This window comes from Anolis carolinensis, chromosome 1 (assembly GCF_035594765.1).
Source record: "Anolis carolinensis isolate JA03-04 chromosome 1, rAnoCar3.1.pri, whole genome shotgun sequence".
NCBI lineage: Eukaryota > Metazoa > Chordata > Lepidosauria > Squamata > Dactyloidae > Anolis > Anolis carolinensis.
Genome location: NC_085841.1, coordinates 347305901 through 347326487, shown reverse-complemented (window position 1 = coordinate 347326487; position 20587 = coordinate 347305901). Strand labels below are relative to the sequence as shown.

At 38.9% G+C, this 20587-nt stretch overlaps 1 protein-coding gene across 8 annotated transcripts in view; it reads right to left on the bottom strand.

Moving 5' to 3' along the window:
* Positions 1 to 20587, bottom strand: part of evl (Enah/Vasp-like) — a 176129-nt gene that overhangs the window by 40209 nt on the left and 115333 nt on the right. The window contains exon 1 of one of the 8 annotated variants that reach the window (XM_008116942.3): positions 12587 to 12861. The exons of the other annotated variants lie outside the window; for them this stretch is intronic. Coding sequence (XP_008115149.2) covers positions 12587 to 12659 — 73 coding nt within the window. The 5' untranslated portion in view covers positions 12660 to 12861. Of the gene's footprint in view, positions 1 to 12586; positions 12862 to 20587 lie in introns of those variants that run through there. 8 annotated transcript variants of the gene reach the window in all.

The window sequence follows — 20587 nt, the reverse complement described above, 5'->3', positions numbered from 1 at the left end:
ACACATAATAGCAATTATTTCTTACTGTTCATCTGTACATGAAATTGAGAATATGTAAATGTTATGCAATTCTCTTTCCTGTTTTACACTGTTGTTTGGGGGAAAGAGCAAGTGGTTACCCTAATTCCAGTGGGGCTGGTGGTTTCCATGTCAGTTGGGTGATGCGTTTACTGTAGGTTTTAACCCAGACTTTACAGAGCTCATTTAAGGGCATAAATCCAAGCCAAAAATAGGTTTAGCAACATAGACAGCCCCTTTAAAGTTCAGACTAAAAATGAGAAGCCAACAGATGCCAATATCTAATGCACCAACTCCTGCTTGAAGACTAATCTGGTCAGATCCCCATCTGCTACAACTGTTGTCTTCTCTGATCATTAAAACTGAAGCAACTGTTTATATGCCATTTATAAAGATCCCATAGTCAGTATAATAGTTACAACAGTTATTTTGCATACCATTAAAATAAAGAACTCGCTTTTTCAAAATAAAAAGAATTTTCATGAGATAATGCAATTTAACTCTTTTTGTAGTGTCCTAGAACTTTGTAGAATGTGGGAAAGAAATCTGGATGAGATTTTTTTTAAAAATTCCTCATCTAGGAATGATTTGAGGATGTGGATGACATTGTTCCTTGCTGCTTTTTTCATGCAAGATCTTGGGCTTTTTAAAATACAATTTATTAAATATTATTTAATATAATTGCTTACTTTAATTTAATGTATAACGTTTAATATTGTTCTTTGTTTAAATTTTTATGGTTTTCGCTTTATATAGGCACTGAATGTTTGCCTGTTATGTTGGAAACTACCCTGAGTCCCCACAGGGAGACAGAGTGGAATAATGATAACAACAACAACAACAACAATGTTATTCTTATATCCCGCTCCATCTCCCCGAAAGGACTCAGGACCAGTAACACAATGAGGACCAGTAAATGAGGACCAGTAACACAACAAAAAATAAAAAAAACATAAGATACATTCAATTACAATGAATACATAAAAACATACACAAATCATAAAAGCAAAAACTCAACAACAACAATAACCAATAGCCGGGAGCAATGGGCATGTTCAAAAATTGGAGGCAAGGCAATAAATTTTACATGTGCAATATATTGCAAGGTCACTAATAAGATGGGCCAGTAATAAAGTGCAGTGGCTGAGTATAGGTGGAGGTAAAAGGACTCTGTCAAATTGTGCCAAAATAGTCAAAAGCACATTGAAATAACCAGGTTTTCAGGTCTTTCCGGAATGTGGCCAAGTTAGGGCCTAATTTAATATATCTCGGGAGGGAGTTCCAGAGCCGGGGGGCCACCACCAAAAAGGCCCTCTCCCTCGTCCCCACAACCATGTTTGGGACGGTGGTGGGAGTGAGAAGGACCTCCCTTCTACAAATAATAATAATAATAGTAATAATAATAATAATAATAATAATAATAATAATAATAATAATAATTATTATTATTATTATTATTATTATTATTATTATTATTATAATATTACAATTTCCCAAGGGTTATTTTCATTATTAAAAATTACCATACATTGTTATAGTCTTTAAATACATATTTACTTATAGAACCTGTTTTAATATGTTTCAGGTTGCATTCTAAACTTTAAAGGAGCTATAAAATATAAACCTTATCCACAAAATAAGTTCCATGCACTGAATAGCTGATTTAATGTTTAAAATAAAATATGAAATGGATTCACCACCCTGCTGCCAATGTCTGCACACCTATACATCAAGATCATACATGTATAAAATATATATGAAGAGACATTTTGAAAAATACAACTAAGTCCTGAAATACAGCAAAACAAAGCAGTAACAACTAATTGAGAATGGAAGCAGACACAGAGCAAATATAAAATGACACTAATACCAACAGAATTTCACAGGCAATAATATAATCTGATTTCAGAGCATCTCATAATAAAGTCAGGGTTCACTATGCTTATTCAGACCTTTCCCCTCCCAACTACTGAAATTGTTTCATCGAAACATCCTTGCAGTTCAGTCATCAACCACAAGAAAATATAAATAGATCTCAAAGGGATTCCCAAAGGGAGGCCTTCCCATTCAAAACTCTGTCGCTATTCAAATATGCAGGGCAGAGAATCAACAATGCCACCCCTTGTAGCAGTGGTTTGAGCCCAAAAGACCATCAAAAAAAGAAGAGAAAATTTCCATCACCTACAAGACATTCTGCACAGGAGGATGCAGTCACACTGACAGAGGCAGAAGCAGTGGCAAATCCATTCCCTGTTAACCATAGTATGGTGGCACTTCTGCTCGGATAAACGTCAACGCCACTCTCTCATGGCCAAGCACACACCTGGCTTCCCACAATGGGCTATGTTACAAGCTGTGTAATCCAAACCCTTGCACAGGAGCACAGTGGGCCTCTCCCTTGAATTATTTACTCTGAGGCTGCTTTTCTTAGCCTATCAGGATGGTTTCATTGGAGGGCTAGTTTTCTTAATATAACAGGTTGGCTAGAGAGCAAGGAGAAATATGATCAAAATGGCACCAAGGGAAACATACAACACAGTCTCAGAGGTAAAACAAGTGGTTATCATTTTCCCACACTCTCGTATGAATATTTCTGGAAGCAAAATATTAGGACGTGATTATTAGGAAGGAAAGGATGGAATCACTGCACAACATTTTTCCATTGGAAGCAGACCAGTAATGATAAATTAAAACTGATGTACAATTATCCCTCCATATTTTCGAGCAAAACATTTGTGGATTTGAATATTCACAGATGACTTATATTTGCCACTTCTAACATGCTGCCCTATATGCGACCAAAAAAATCTCCCTAACAATTTCTAGATCTTCCAGTATGATTTTATGGATAAATTCTGCTAGATGTTGATCACAGAATCATTCTGGAGAAACTAGAAAGGCCTAGAGAAATGTTAGGTTAAAAAAAATATGATAATGTATTCACAATATTTCCTTTTGCAGAGATCCAGCTCTCTAACCCTGCAAAAGTTGAGGGCATCCAAGAGATCTTATGTTTAAGTTTTAACATGTCCACATAGAAGAATTAAACAGTCTTCTCCAGGGAGCTGCTGCTAGTTTGTGGCCTCAGTTCAATACTCCCTCAGCATAGCATAAAGATCCACATGTGGACTTTATGGAATGCTAATCTACCCAACTCATTTATTTTAAAGCCCTGAAACCACATGATGCCAGGTATTCCATGATCCTGTTTTCTCCAATGTGCCTCAGAAAGGATTGGAAAAGGTCTGGCTACTCCCCATGGGTGCACAACTATAACATCAGCGTTGAGATCCATGGATGGCCTCTGGAGGTCTCAGAATTTCTGTAGCCTTGTCCATCTGGCGTGAAAACCTTGTTCAAATGTTTGGAACATCTCTAAAAACAACAGATGAGAATGATGCCTCCATGCACAGAAGCTTTAAACCACTCTTTAACAGATGGTGCAAATAAACAATGTAGTGGCTATACCACCCAAATTGGACGGTGATTAGTCTGCCCTTGTTGAAGGGTTATCCCTTTCGGATATTCATTTTCCTCTTTAGTCTGTTCATTTAATATTATATTTTCAAATTTTGTTGGTTCTCTTTCCCCCGAGCTCTTTCTTTGCCAATTTTGATCTAGTTGGACCCAATGAAGCCATGATATATTTAAGTCACCTAGGATTCCCTTTATGTTGTTTTTCTCCTTTATTTGTTCCCTCCAACTTCCAATTTTGTCTAATTTCTTCCTTTTCAATTCCTTATCCATCACATTTTTTACGTTTTTAGGAAATTTCTTCTCCATTATCACTGGCATTGTATTAGAATTCTCTTTGATGAGGTGTCTTTTATATTTATTCCATATTATTAATACATTTTTTAAATAATACATTTCCCATTTGGTTGATTTCCTTTTTTGAATATTCCTTAAAAATACATATAGGGTTAGATTGGATTGCCCAAGGTATCCCTTCCAACTCTATGATTCTATTATTCTAGTGGATGTTCTCCATTTTCTCGGTGTGATGCTGCCTTCTTTGTCACAAATAATACATGTATGAATATTGCTTATATCTCCAATATAGTAATGAAAAACCAAAGTGGTGTGTGTCATGCTTCTAATTCTGGAATATCCATCTTCTATTTACAAGGAAAGCCAAAAACAAAACATCAGTAAAAACATGGAAGAGGTTGTGTGAAAAATGCAGACATAAAGCTCTTTATGAATTTTGTGTACAACAAAGACGACATGCCCAATGAAAAGATTGGGACAAATATTCAGATTTCTCAATCTCTCTCCCCCTCCTTTCCCTCTCATCCTGCCTGACCCCATTCAAATATAAGATCCCCCTTTTTATCATTGTGCACCACCTGCTGTGACCTAGTGAAGACAAGGAGGCTTCACAAGCGGTGGGTTGATTGCGTTAATTGCTTCTGGGCTGAAACCCTTTTCACGGCATCATTAGCAGAGGGACCCAGCAGCTGCTGCAGATAGAGTCCTGATGTCGGAGGGTTGCCTTTGCATCCAAATGGGAGTTGCATTGTTTCCAAGCAAAACCACTACGAGGCACAGAGGAGGAAAAGGGGGTCAGGAAAGGGAGGGACCACGTGACAAATCGGCCCCACTTCTTGTCTTCCTTTCTACTTAGCTATCACCCAAGTTGAACCTTAGCACATGGCATGCTGCCTGCTTTAGTTACCAAGTGACCTGAAATTCAGCCTAATCACCTGCAACAGCAACCGACTCTGTAGAGAAACAGGGAGGATCTGTCTGGTTGCTGTACAACCTTCAAGAGGGGGGAATTTTTGAAAGAGGAAGAATCGTCTTATCAATGTTATCTTGGCAGAATGGCCTAAAAATGTCTCTACATCTCCAGGCTTCTCATCCTTGCATCGGGAACCTGTATATTTCTTTCCCTTTTATTTTCTGCTTAATGCATTTGCTTTATTTATTTATTTACTGTTTAAATCTGACATTTCAAAGAGAGAGAGAGAAAAAATTATATGCCATTTAAGGGAAGAAACTGGGCCTGGATTCTTTTAGTTTTGCTTCTCTCTATTTAACCGTGCTCTATGAGTTAACCATAATAAAACACTTTTCCTTCTAATGTTTGTTCATATAGGGAGTGAGACAGGGAAGATAAGAAAAGACAAAACCCTAACATATTCCTAAAATTAAAGATGTAGCTTATGTTAGCCACAGTGTTACGAAAATCAATAATTAATTGTATTATTCCACTGAGTAATGTCTTATCTCCAAGCAGAGGAAATGCCCCCAATGTTATTTTGATCTATATGGGATTGCATTGAAATAGTACTGCACTCTGAGCTGCAAACAGAAGAAGGTGATTTCTTGGCTGAAATGTTCAAATCTGGTACACAGATTGATCCAAAACTAGCTGTAAAGCACTTTGAAAATGGCACATTTACATTTTTGTTTAAACTCTTTGTCCAAATTGTTTAGAAACAGGACTTGTCACAATACAATAATCAACACTTTACTGTACAATAGACAACGAGGTTTTCTGCATATACACCAAGAACACAGACAAACATATAACAGAATGGAGTTAAATTACTTTTGCTGAGCATAGGAAACTTTCCTGTAATATAGTAAGATCCATAATTCCTAGCTTAAATGGGGCTACATGAAACCAAAGCTACAACTGAATGCCATTACATTACCTCACTTCTGATTCTAGTAAACCATAGAGCTGCATTGAAAGACTGAGAGATTAGGAATTTGTTAGGTCCTCCAATGAAGCTTTACTGCTGTTGCTGCTGCTGCTACTACTACTACTACTACTACTATTATATTTATATCTTGCTTTTTTCTCTTAATGAGACTCAAAGCAGCTCACAACACTAAAAACAGTACAAATTATAACTTAAATCCTACAACATACAAATATTAAAATATGTTTATACATAGTATTGTTAAAACAAATAGTTAAAATCATTTAAAACAATTTAAAACTATATTATCATCATCAAAATCCATTATGATTATATTTATACCCCTCTTTTCCTCTCCAAAGAGGACTCAAAGAGGCTTGACATAAAAGCATTCCTATACAATGTGAAATATACAAATATACAAACATCACAACAGAATTAAACACAAACAGCACTAAAAAATTCACAATTAAAATCCATCAAAGCATATTCAAAGTGAATATGAACAACAACAACAAATAACTACCTATGTTAACCTCCAAGGATGATATACCGCAAAATCACTTGGAGGACCTTGCAAATTCCAGGAGAGACTATAAGGTTTACATGAATTGTGTATAAGGTTTAAATCAGGGGTCCCCAAACTAAGGCCCGGGGGCTGTATGCGGCCCTCCAAGATTATTTACCTGGCCCCTGCCCTCAGTTTTAGACTTAGGCTTGCCCAAAGTCTGAAATGACTTGAAGGCACACAACAACAACAATCCTAATTAATTTGACTATCTCATTGGCCAGACGCAGGCCCACACTTGCCATTGAAATCCTGATAGGTTTATGTTGGTTAATTTTTTTAAAAAAAAGTATTGTTCTTTCATTGTTGTTGTTGTTTGTTGTTGTTGTTGTTGTTGTTATTTTTGCACTACAAATAAGACATGTGCAGTGTGCATAGGAATTTGTTCGTATTTTTTTTTTCAAATGATAATTCGGCCCCTCAACAGTCTGAGGACCATGAACCAGCCCTCCACTTAAAAAGTTTGAGGACCCCTGGTTTAAATAAATGAATTTTGCATTTAGGATTGGATCCCATCTCCAAAATACTTTACTATATACAGTATACACAAATATTAAAATATTATTAAAAATCTGAAATCCAAAGCACCTCTGGGCCCACACATTTTGGATAAGTTATTCAATCTGCACCATTACAGTATAGATTGCTTCTTCACTGTTTCATTATTGCACTCTTAATCTAAAATTTTAAAAAAGAGAAAAAAAAACTTTTTTGGTTTTGTTATGTTCTGAATTACAAAGGACTCAATTCAAGGATGGGAATAAATGTTTCAACTAGGACCAGAGATTGCAAACAGATATAACAGAACCACTGGATAGAATGAGGGAAAAATATAAACTAAAGCAACAAACCCTGCAACCACTAGACATGTTTGTTCTTTATGGAGGAGCCTAAAGTTTAGTGCATATAATTCCCAAAACACTTCCAAGGAAGTATTATCAAAGTATTCACAACATAGCACATTTAGAGAACGCAACCCCAAACTCCAGCTTTCCATAGCTCAAGACCTTTTACATGTATTTAAAGCCTAATTCACTGGATACTGAAAGATTGGTTGGTTTGCACCATCACTGCACAAATCCAGTTAAAAGAAACAAAGAGCCATACATGTACGAAACACAATTCACTTCTAGCTCTTTATTAGGTCTAACTCTGAATACACTCAGAACCAGAAACCGTACATTTTCTTCAGAAGTTTGATAAGATTTCAGTTAAAAAATGACTATAGCTAAAAAAACATTTCTTTTCTGGAAGTTGTAATGGTTGAATGATAGAAAAACAATGAATGGCAACAGATATATTGCTCTATGAGGCCCCTTGTCAAATGTTGATTTTAAAAACCTTTTTCCAGAGAAGACATGGGACTCTGAGGGCTCATTGGGTCTTTCAATACGGTCCCTTCCACCTTGTATTTTTATTAATTTCACATTATTCAGCCCTGATCACATCACCACCTTGACTGAGTTTTCTCGCAGAAAGTCTCTGTTTTGTAACACAGGTTAGAAGAAGCCAATAATAAGAATTAAACTTAATACAAGGCTGACTTTAACAAAATATTAGTTAGGGACATGTAAAAATAGTATATTCCTCTTTTTAAAAAATGCACAGAGGTTAGGAAGAGCTAAGGAGAAGGATTTGTTTACTTGAGGGGTTACAATGGGTCCACATAGTTAAAGCAATGGTATTCCCCGTAGTAACCTATGGATGTGAGAGCTGGACCATAAGGAAGGCTGAGCGAAGGAAGATAGATGCTTTTGAACTGTGGTATTGGAGGAAAATTCTGAGAGTGTCTTGGACTCCAAGAAGATCAAATCAGTCCATCATCCAGGAAATAATGCCCAGCTGGAGGAAAGGATATTAGAGGCGAAGATGAAGTACTTTGGCCACATAATGAGAAGACAGGAAAGCTTGGAGAAGGGAATGATGCTGGGGAAAATGGAGGGAAAAAGGAAGAGGGGTTGGCCAAGGGCAAGATGGATGGATGGTATCCTTGAAGTGACTGGCTTGACCCTGAAGGAGCTGGAGGTGGCAAGAGCCGACAGAGAGCTCTGGCGTGGGCTGGTCCATGAGGTCACGAAGAGTCAGAAGCGACTGAACAAATAAACAACAAAGCAATGGGGTGGGGGTCTCGCCTAGAGCATCTCGGATGGAGGGTGATTAATAAGTAATTAAATGATGATGATGATGATGCTTCAGATTAGGTCCCTATTCCAGTATTCACCTATATATAACTGCACCAAGTTTTTTTGGAAACATCTTGTGTCAAAAACTGTGTTTGTTTAGATAAGCCATATTTATCACTCGGTTTCAGTAAAAACTTGAGAAAATGAATCCAGATGGAAAATTGTGTTAGCTTATTCTAATGCTATTTTCCTTGTTTTGGAACTGGATTGTTAAGACACAGTGGAATAAAGTTAGGAATAATCAGTGAAAAGGAGTAAGGATGCTAAGTGGTTGTCCTAAAAATAAGTACTGCATGACCTTTGAAAAATAGTGCTAACACAAACAATTCTAATTAAAGTTTGTGTAAACTATTTGCAAGCAGTAATGCCAGGCTTTTAAATAGTTGCTCAATGGCTAGTCATATCTCCCGCTCTTTGTTCCATTATCCTCTTCAGCTCCTATTTCTTTTTTGTCTTTTTAACTAATTTGATTAAAGTGCATTTAATTCTTTGGAATGTTTAATCACTTTTTGTTTGTGATTCCTAAAGGTTTAATATGTATTTTTATCTGCATTTCTTCTAATTTTTGTAAGATATATTCAGTCTCAGCTTGGAGGAAAGGTGGAATATAACTGATATGATGATGATAAAGAGGCAGACATAATAAAGAGGATGGAGGCATTATTTACATAAATCCTATTTATTTAAATGGTTCTGTTTCTAGATTGAAATAACACTAAATTTAGTCTCAACGTTCCTTCTTTATTTTTCCTGTTTTCTACTGCTAAAGAACTAGGGACCAAATTAGATATTGAGTGCAATTATAGTTCCATGTAAAGATAACTAGCTCATGGGTTTGCTGCAACTCAGAATTTCTATTATATAAATATCAGCTGTTGGGAGGTCTCAACACCATCAAATCATGGTGGTTACAGAGAGGTGGCTCCTTTCATCCAGCCCTGTCAAAGTTCTTACAAAAATTATTATTACATTTCAATGGAAGCTCTCATTAGAGTCAATGGAAACTTACTTGGAGATACAAACAATAGCCTCAGGGGTCTAGTTCTTCTTGGAACTGTGACAGAGATAGAAATAGATAAAATTCCCCCTTCACATCAGCCCTCAGCTACACTGGCTTACCCATAGCTTTAAAAACCCACCACAAAATAGGGACACTAATTGCATTCATATAATAAGGTGCTGTGGGCTATATCTCAGAAGAAGGAACTAGCAAACTTCCTCTGAGTATTCCTTGTCTCAGAAAATCCTATGAGATTAATGGGGTCACCATAAACCGACAGGCAACTTGAAGGCGTATATGTACATACTGTAATTACTGTCACTTCCAATTTGGCCCTAAAACTGAAGAGGAATCAAAGAGTTTGCTAAGAAACTTAAGGTTGGGTGTACATGATGTCCAAGCTCACTGTGCTTAAGAAACAAATGCTGGGATGGATATAAAGGTTTTTTAAGCAGGCAGGACTTCAATGATCATTTCTTTCTGTTTCTTTCCAACATGGCAATGTTATTTTTACAAACTTATCATTCTTCTTTACTGCCATTATTTAACATTTACTGTGGCATCAGGCACTGTGGCATCATGGGCCTATCATTGCAAGACAGGAGAGAGTCACGAGGTTGGTTGCCCCTAAACTCCCCTCCACATCTAATAAATTTACTTCTTAATGCCAAGTCAGTATATGGAAAACAGCCACAACTGGGAACCTTATCCTGGATGAGTATGTTGATCTGGATTATATTCCTGGGACCCCGGGGGAAGGAGGAGAAAGGGTGTTAACCTCTAACAACTTTGTCCAGCTGAGTTCTCTTTGTACCAGCTCATAGCAAAGGGAAGTAGAGTTGCAGCAGTATATCCGGATTCCTTCTCTTTTACAAGATGCACTATCCCAGAGTCTGCTGGGTCTCTGAATGTGTATATTTGAAAGGGTGATGAAACACATTTTGGTTTAGTAGTTTAAATGATAAATGGAAGACCATTGTGTGAAGAATCCTTGCTCTACCATGCCATACTCTTTCAACATCAGAAAACGGTATTGTTTTCTAAACAAGAAAACCTTGCATCCGGTTCACCATAACCTGAAAATGATTTGAAGGAGCACAGCAATAAAATGTGAAGACGAGTGATCAGGATACAATAAAGATTCCATGGATGTACCTACGCTCTGCTGATCAACAGCCTCCCTTCTTGATCTGTCTGTCTCAGAAATGGCATTTGGAGTCTTCCTGGTTTGTTCTGTCAGGGAACTTCAATATCAATGATGAGACAACTCTGTTGGGAGTGAGTCCCCTCCTGTTCCTCCCAAGCTGCCTTGATCAGTCACATGGGAGGGATCCTGGACAGCAAATATAATTTCCTTTTTTTCTTTTGGGGGGGGGGGAGTGGGTGCAGAGGGTAGGAGGGATAGTCACCCTACCTCCCCAGGCTGCCTGGGCCCAGGGAGCGTAAAATGGCTATGGGGATCCCAGATACCACACAGGAATCTTGGGTGAATGTCTGCACTATCCCAACACAGGGAAGGTCCAAATCTTTCTAGCTTAGATTAACTCACTTCAGCTAGCAAGTGTTGTATAAACACATGCAGGTTGACCCCCGCACCACATTAAATGGCAGGGTAGAACCACCCCAAGTATCTCTCCTTTGGAGGCCTAACTCATGTTGTCAACCCAGAAACTCTAGCTCACAACCCCTGCTTTCAAACTGTAGGTCCTAAACTGTGTTATTATCTGCTGTCGGTTCATTCTGTTCCCTTTGTGCATGGAAAGGTGAGTTATTGTGACTAATAAGACTTCTTTTTTCCAGTTACGATTAATTTTTGCTGTTATCACATTTCAAATAACATAGAATAATGGTCCCTGGATGAGAGAAGCAACCCATACACTTGGCAAATGAGTCATCCATCCCTTGGGCCCCATTCAGACTGAAAGATACTCTGTGAAGTTCATCACATGGCATAACTATTCTGAAAAGCTATGAAGGACTAGAAGGGTCTCCTGACTCATAGCATAAATGTAAAAAAAGTTCTGTCCATTTTAAAGTAGGTCACATATAACAAAGAGTTTATAGTAGGCAAAGAGAAAACTTTGAAGTTACTTCAGGCTTCAACGTTACTTCTGTTATCCCTGCAAGGATCAGGGTGGGGCGGAGATAATTTACAATCCAAATTGACCTCAAGTAGCCAGAAGCTATCTCAGCTTCCCGGGGCTGTAAATCCTAAATAACTCAGCTGAGTTCACCATACTTTATTCTTGCAACTAATGATGTAGCAGAAAGACAGAATAAAATAGCTAACAGCCTTGTTATCAAGGAATATTTCAGTTTTGAGGCACATTCTAGTGAACATCTCACAATATGTCTGCAACAAATTGGTTTTACAAGACAATTCTAAGCATGTAACTTTGCCATTGCTCTTCATAGGATAGGCATGCAAAGCTTGGGAAATTACTTTAAAGGAGTAATTCTTTCCAATTTCTTGTAATTTCTAAAGTACGTCACTAGCTACACCCATTACCATGTGGTCACCCACACTATGCATTACATTGCATGTTACTTTAAATGACCACCACAGTATAAGAATGGAATTAAAAACTAGAATACTGCTGTCAAAATGTGTAAACAATCCTTTAAGAACTGACCTTGAAAAGTAATCAATACATTTTATTCATCACAGTCTTCTCTCATTCTTATTTCCTAATTCGTATTTTCTAATTTTCTTGCTTTTGGAACATAATCACATTTTTGATAATGTTATTATCCAAAAATGATGTGTGATTGGTGCCCAGTAAGAAAATAACATGTAACTCTGCCTGAGCAACATTCAAATCAATTGTAAACTAACCCGCCATCCTTTTCGCTTTCACTTTGCACCTCTGCCATTTTAAATTGAAATATTGTTATTCTTGGTTGTTATTATACAAGAGTGGCTCTATGAAGCAGCCGGCTGTAACCTTGTTATACAACAGCAAATAAATTGTGACAACTAAACTCTCAGAAAGGTGGGCTTAAAAAGCCCCTGTTATTTTTTTTCTTCAAAGATTTCAAATACACAATCATGCGTGTGCACAAACATTCTCAAAAAAGTGCTGAGCTGTTGCAGCTCATTGGAGGGCAACTGGAGGGCCTTGCATGACTTGCAATGTCCCAAGGAGTAGAAGTCCGTACTTACAGCGTGTGCTGAGGCTGATTGTGGCCCAGCTTACTCCTTTCAGATGACCGTGCCGAGTCCGCCGGACTGGCATTTTAAACAAATCAAGTTACTTCCCACGTTGCAACATGAAGAGTGCCAGTTTAAACAATCCCTCCGATTGATTTCTGCATGAGGCATAGAGGATATTGTCTCCAAATGACACATCCGGAAGAGGGGCTTGTTGCTAAACAGCCACGGAACCAGTCTCCAGCATAACAAGGAAAATCCCTTGTGCAGGAAAAAAACCCTTCAGGAGTGGGGTGGAGGAAAAAGGAGGGGACAGGAGAGAGCGAAAGAGAGAAGAGTAAACCTGAAATGCAGCCAATAACCCTAAAGACTCCTTGGGATATTTTGGACCTAAAAGCCCTCCAATCAGAGCTGCCGTGGCAGGGAAAAAAGAACACATGCCTCCCTCGACCATATATGTCTTAGATTAGGCAGACTTTGGAAGGACTGAAACAGGAGATGCGTCTTTGAGACCCATCGACCGGCATCACATGTCACTTGTCAACACGAAATACAGCAGGGTTTCGAGATCCCACTTTGCAAAGCAGGATTAGACTTTGAAAGAGCATGCACTGAGCTTGAGAAAATTAAAGATGTTGAGATACAATAAACAATCTGTTTCATTTAAAGGAAAGGAAAAGGAGAAACCACTGTCTTGCTAAAGCTGCCAAGTTTGCTAAGTTAGAAATATTATTAGCTTTGTATCAGAGGATAAACAAGGAAACTGGCAAGAGGATCAATTAGCTCAGAGACAGTTTCTGGAGTGGAAGCAGAAAATTAAGAATTCAAAACTCATTCCTGAGAATTTGGTCTTCATTGCCAGATCCCCTTTGCCTAGGCACTTAACTCCAAGGCAAATTTTTAATGAGATTAATCACAATTAATCTGCAGAAGGAAAGAAGAGTTCCAAATTGACAGATGTTTAAAAAGCTGGATATTAGTGAAGGAGTTGGCACAGAGATTTGAAATGCTGTCCCCAACATTGCTCAATTAGTTTTTTTTTATTTAAATTGCCACTTTCTGGTGCAATATTTCACCGACACAGAGGACAATTAAAAAATCAGCATACAAAAAATGAATAATGCACCCTTCTTAAATCAATCTAACTGCATGAGAACCAAGATCACTAGAGCTTCTGAAAACATGTGATTTTGGATGAAATAGATATCAGGGCAATCTATTGCAGTGGTTCTCAACCTGTGGGTCCCCAGATGTTTTGGCCTTCAACTCACAGAAATCCTAACAGCTGGTAAACTGGCTGGGATTTCTGGAGTTGTAGGACAAAACACTTGGGGACCCACAAGTTGAGAATCACCGCTCTATTGTAATAGATCCTCTGACGCTTAGGTGCTCCATATTACAGCAGGGCCAGAGTTCTGCAAAGAGTGGATGGAGACCTTATGAAGTGGGTTTAGTGTATTATAGCCTTTTAGTGTGGTTTTGTTAATTTTGTGGGAAAGTGGGACTTGCAGAACTGATTAAACCAGTGTCTATTGGGTAATGTAAGAATCTTCCATCTATATTTGAGGGAAACAGATTTTACATACACTTCAATACCAATGTAAACTGCCCTCCTCCATGCATACATATGTGAAAAAGACTCTTTCAGTCCAATTTGAGAAGGGCCATGAGAGATACATTCAAGCAGTGGGTGGGGAAAAGCTACGCTAGCAGAGATAGTTTATTTTTAATTTTTGTATTAATTTGTCTGAGTGCTACGGGTCTCTGGTTTGCAAAACTCTTCACCTTGCAAATCCCAGCTCCCATTCAATACATAATCTTCTGAGTCTCCACAAGAAGCTACAGAATGGGCTATTCTAATATACAGTAAAATCACTGTAACCGTGGAATCAATATCCATGGTTTCACATTCATCTTTCTCTAGGAATTTGCTAGGTCCTCCAGGCCATTTTATGGCATATTTCCCCTGGATGCTGCCACAGAGTTGACTTGGAGGACCTGGGAAACTCCTAGAAAGAACACTTATCTATGAATCTTTAGATCCTCTGATGCACCTTATAATATGTCTGAACCAGAAGTGAGAAAATTAAATGGCATGCATTTATATCAGTGTTCACATAACTGTGGTCTTGATGGGAGATGTACTCGATCTCACCACACAATAGTCATTTTTAAATTCCTTTTTAGCAAAAAGGAGTGAGTGACTATTACGTGATGAAAGAAAATGGTGTCTTGGGTTTTGTTCCATGCTCAAATATTGTAGTCAGTCAAAAACTACTAATAATTAGGGGAAGCATGGGTATGGGTATTGGAGAAGCCAATTTCAAGCTAGGTGACAAAGAAAAAAAGCTCAGAAAAGGAATAATAGAACCACGAACTGAGGTCAATACAAGTTGTGGCCTAATTTTATTCCACAATGAATTATCTGGGTCTTAACTGGAGCTCTCTAACCCAATTCACCCCTAGAGCTGCAAATGATTCACTCAGCACTCTACATACAACAATGAATAAGACAAAATTTCTGGAAGCAAGAAGGGAAGAATGAAGCACAGAAACAGAGATTCACTGGATGCTTGATTACCCTTACAGAACTCTAACACAGTTACCTAGTTCTGAAGCCATAGTTGAAAAAAGCTCATTAAGTAGCAGACATTAACAATTTATGCAAAAAATCCAGTCTTCCTTTTATGTCTAGAGATCATTTTCCCCTTCATACTTCAAAATAATTAAATGTTCTTGTATTTGAATGTGACTTGTATTATGCTTGGAATAATATAGCTTTTGCGGTATCATTCAGGGAGGAAAAATAGTTACACAATGTACACTTCAGTGTCTTACAGAAAAATGTACAAGTCTTAGGCTGCCAAGCTTTGGGGAGTTTGGTCCATTGGAGGTATTTTCAGACTAATAAAATTAAGTTATTTTAATGAATCCTTCAGTCTGTTGTGCTTTTCTAAATAGGATTTATAACAAAATGTTACAGTTGTATGGTACCCCAGTTCCAGTCGCCAGCCACTCTCTCTTTCAACAGATTTCATTACCTTTCACCTTGCTTTTCCTCCTCTTTATACTTAGTTTGGATTTTGTGGTCGCTGACTATGTTCATATCTTCCTGAATCTTCCCCTGCCTTTTTACAGTTTTTAAAAAATCCAGACTCGTTTCCAGGAGCTGAACATTTGGCTCAGATGTAAGTCATTTCTGAAATAAAGCCCCCGGTGGCGCAGCGGATTAAACTGGTGAACTGCTGATCTTGCTGACCTAAAGGTCAGTGGTTCAAATCCATCTAACGGGGTGAGCTCCTGCTATTAGCCCCAGCTTCTGCCAACTTAGCAGTTTGAAAACAAGCAGATGTGAGTAGATCATAGGTACTGCTCCGGCTGGAAGGTAACAGTGCTCGATGCAGTCATGCCAGCCACATGACATATACGTCTTGGGCCCTGCCTATCTCCGTAATCGCATCTCCCCCTATGAACCGGAACGGGCCTTAAGATTTGACGGGCAGGCCCTTCTCTTGCTCCCACCACCATCCCAAGTACTGCTGGTGGGGACGAGAGAGCAGGCCTTCTCAATGGTAGCCCCCGGCTCTGGAACGCCCTCCCCAAAGAGATCAGGCAAGCCGCTACATTGCCCTCTTTTTGCAAGAAACTGAAAACCTGGTGGTCCGGGAGATCTCTGAGCAAGATTAGTTGGTTGTTCAACATGCTGACCTTGGTCTACACACTATCCACTCCGGGTCCTATGATACACTGAAGTACAAGTCTTTATCTATCTTTTAATTGATTGTATCTACCTCACAGCCCCGATTACTGTACTGGACTCCTTCACGTTGATTGGTACTGTAACTGTGTTTATTTTAGATTGAACTGTTTTTACTGCTGCTTTATGATATTGTTTTTATTATGTTTGTTCGTTCATGTCGTTGTATGTTTTTTGACAATTGACTGTTTTGTACATGCTGGAAACCACTCTGAGTCCTCTTGAGGAGATGGAGCAGACTATAAATAAAGGTTTATTGTTTGCTGTTCTCGTTGTTGTTGTTGTTATTATTATTATTATTACATTGGAGGTGTCTACGGACAACACAGGCTCTTTGGCTTAGAAATGGAGATAAGTACCAAACTCCAGAGTCAGACACGACTAGACTTTATGTCAGGGGAAAACCTTTAGCTTTACCTAAGGGTCAACTCTTAAAACTCAAATTCTTTAAACCAGTGCTTCTAAAACTACATGATATAAGAGACCAGCAAATATCTTTTCCCCACTGTGCCAGGGACTGGCGCCATACTTTTGTCCATGATTTACAATGGCTTTTTTCTTTCCTAGAAATCTACAATGGACCAGCCACCAATGGATCAAGGATTGGCACTGTTCCAGCAACTGCCATTTTTAGTAGCCCTGCTTTAAAACACATTTAGACTAATTAGGAAGATCAGAACGCCCCAGATTTTATTCCAGTTTTTTCTGTTTTTCTGTTGGAGATTTATACATGTGTGTTGGTGGTTTGAGTGTGGAGGGTGTGTTGTTTTTGTGATGTATGCTGGGGAAATAATTTAATTTCATTGTACAATGACAATAAAGCTATTCTATTCTATTCTATTCTATTCTATTCTATTCTATTCTATTCTATTCTATTCTATTCTATTCTGTTTATCCCAGAATATTTTCTGCCTCCTCCCAGTACAACCAGAAAGACTTTTCATACCAGCTCTGGGCTGGTTCAGATTAACTCAGTATGAAATCGCAAATAATGGGGACAAAATCCAAGATGTGCCTAAAACTGTGGCCACCTATTGTCATTTGGAAGAGAATTCCATGGAGTTGGTGCCGTGACACTAAATATGCTCCATTGTTTGGACTCAGCAGGTGAAATTCGGGGATTGCAACATTTACTAGGTCCTTAGGAGGGTGCTCCAAGGGCCATGGGACATATCAGATCTCCCCTTCCAAAGCAAGAGAAAGGTTCACCTTTCAAAGGGGGAAATCCAACCTTGCAGACCTTCTTATCAGCTGCCATGGAAACTTTTGCAACCCTTGCCTTTTAAACAGAATACTGCTCTAACGTCAGGGGAGGCAAGATTTTGTGTGTGTGTGTGTGTGTGTGTGTGTGGAGGGGTGTTGTTTCTTACATAGAGGTATCACAATACACTGACTTCCAATAGTTAAAAATAAACACCTGAAATAGAGTGTAGGAAAAATATTGTGCTTGCCATCACCTTTTGACCCAGTAAAAGCTGGACCAACTTCTAGCTAAAGCAATTCCTCCACTTTTGAAGCCTCACCCCTATTTTACATGCCAGTAGATTCTCTCTGTTATAAGTTCATCCTTTACATCAGTGCTTCTTAAACTAATTGAACTGGCAGGGATCCCCCCCCCCCCAATATACCATATTGGGTGAATGATAAAAATGAATAAAATCACCAGCAGCAGCACTGTATTCAACGAGAGACTTCATTCCTTAGGTTTCATATTACAATGGAAATGTCACTGCTGTGATACTGAATCTTTACCAAGAAGAAATGGTTTCAAAACTTATTTATATCCTACTTTTCTCCTGATTTGAGATCCACAGTGGTTAAATTATTTATCCATATTTACCCACAACCATTAATCTTCTTGCCGTAGCAGTACCTATTGATCTACACACACTTGCATGTTTTTGAACTGCTAGGTTGGCAGAAACAGGGGCTAACAGCGGGAGCTCACCCCACTCCCTGGATTTGAACCGCTGACCTTTCGATCAGAAAGTTAAGCTGCTGCGCCACCGGCAGCTCCCATGAGGAGAAAGGTAGGATAAATAAAGTAAATAAGTAATTAAAATAAAAACTAAGCACATTTAAACACTGATTATTACGAAGAGGAAGAGTTAATTCCCTCCCAATTAAATAAATAGGACCCAAACATGTCTATGTTTGATTGGATTGTGCTCAGTGTTTGTTTTCTTTGTTGTTGTTTTTTTAAAAAAACTCACTAATGTAATTATTCTCATGCAAAACAATACAATACACATAGTAGACCTACTCAAGGGTGGTTCCTGGATCCATTGTTATGGGACAGTATATTCATTCTTGGATTTAAAGCTGCTGGAATGTATGAGAGATCTTCCAGCACAAGCGCTAAATCTCTGCTAGAAATAGGATCCAGAATGCAGATGGCTCCTGTACAATCCGGTTGCAGCTCAGGAGGAGGGGACATAAAAATGAGAATGGATTCACCAACCCATGGCAATGGATCCACCAGCTGCCCTTGGATCGACTCTCTCTGTAAATAAACACATCATACCGAACACCATACCAAAACTAATGGGAACAGACAGATCTGTGCCTGTGAGCAATGTGATTGGAAGGCGTTCCCGTCTAAGTCACAAGTTTCAGTCTGGCAGAAGCAAGTTACTGGCTTGTCGAATGATAGCCAAAAAATGTACTCATGACAGGTCAGTTTGTCTTACTAACACCTAGGATTTTAAAATAGACAACTCTCATTAACAGCACACTGTTAAATTTCTTCTTACCAAGATCCTATTTCAGTATCATAATAACTTAGCATTGTACACTTTGGCCACTGAAATAAATGATTACTGTTAAGAGTGTCCTAGTTTTTGAATAATTTTTATTATTATGGATATATCCAAAACACAACATATATTTAACATCTGCTGTGACTCAATGCCAAGGAATTCTAGGATTTTTAGCTTTGTGTAGCTTCATTCTCTGTCAGATAGTTTTGGTGCCACAGCAAACTACAGATCCCAGGATTCCATAACATGGCACCATGGCAGTTAAAATGGTATCAAACTGCTATAATTCTGTAATGTGGATGGTCTCAATGTCAGTGATTAGGAGCAAAAATATGTTTTCTAACAACTCCTAGCTTTCAAGACTTTTACAGCTAGGGCTCTTTCACACAACACTATGATCCAAGATCCATCCTAGAGAAGCTTGACATCTGTAGTTCAGAGAAGGATAATAATAATAATAATAATAATAATAATAATAATAATAATAATAATAATAATAATAATACACTGTATTTATATTCTGCTCTATCTCCCTGAAGGGAGATTACAAGTGTTCCCTCACTTATCGCGGGGGTTACGTTCCAGGACCACCCACTATAAGTGAAAAACTGCAAAGTAGGGACATTATCATTATTTTAATATTTATACATTAATTTAATAGGTGGCCTTTCTCCACCTTGCAAGCCCTGAGGAGCCAGTGCCGGCGGGTCTACCAGCGCAAGCGGGCCCTTTGCTCCGCGCCAGGGAAGAAGGAACACCGCTCTGCCCGGTGAGTGAGCGAGCGAGTGAGGGAGAGTGGGTGAAAGGAAACGAGGACTCGGAAGAGGGCATGGGACTCATGGAGGACTCTGCCCCCTCTTCTGAGTCCTCCACATTTCCCGGCATGGCCCGGCTGGAGCGGCGGCAGAAGCAGGAGCCTGGCCTCCTCTTCCAGGCTTCTGCTTCTGCCGCTGTCTGCCCTCACTCTCTCACCCACCCTCTCTTGCTCACTCACTCACTCACCGGGCAGAGCGGTGTTCCTTCTTCCCTGGCTGCAGAAGCAGAGGCAGCCAGAGCAACATGGCAATATGGCAGGCATGAAGTAAGGGGGCAGCCCTGAGGAGGATAAGCAGCAAAGGGGTAAATAAATAAATTAATAAATAATTTTCCCACGAAGAGCGATTCTGCAAAAAGCACGCTATGAAGTAGTGAGGGAACACTGTACCCAGATAGGCAAACATTCAATGCCTTAATGCAGTGGAATAACAATGACATACAAATACACAGAACAAAGCTAAAGGGTTCCCCTTTAATCTCCGGCTTTCTGGAGGCAGTGCTCAACTTTGGCCATGGGGAGAGGCTCTTGTTCCATTTCCAAGCCAAAGAGAGTGCTGTCGATAGACACCTCCTGTTGTGTTGCTGGCATGGCTACATGGAAGCCTTTATTACCTTCCCACCAAAGCGGTACTTATTGATCTAATCACATTTGCATGTTTTTGGACTGCTAGGTTGGCAGGA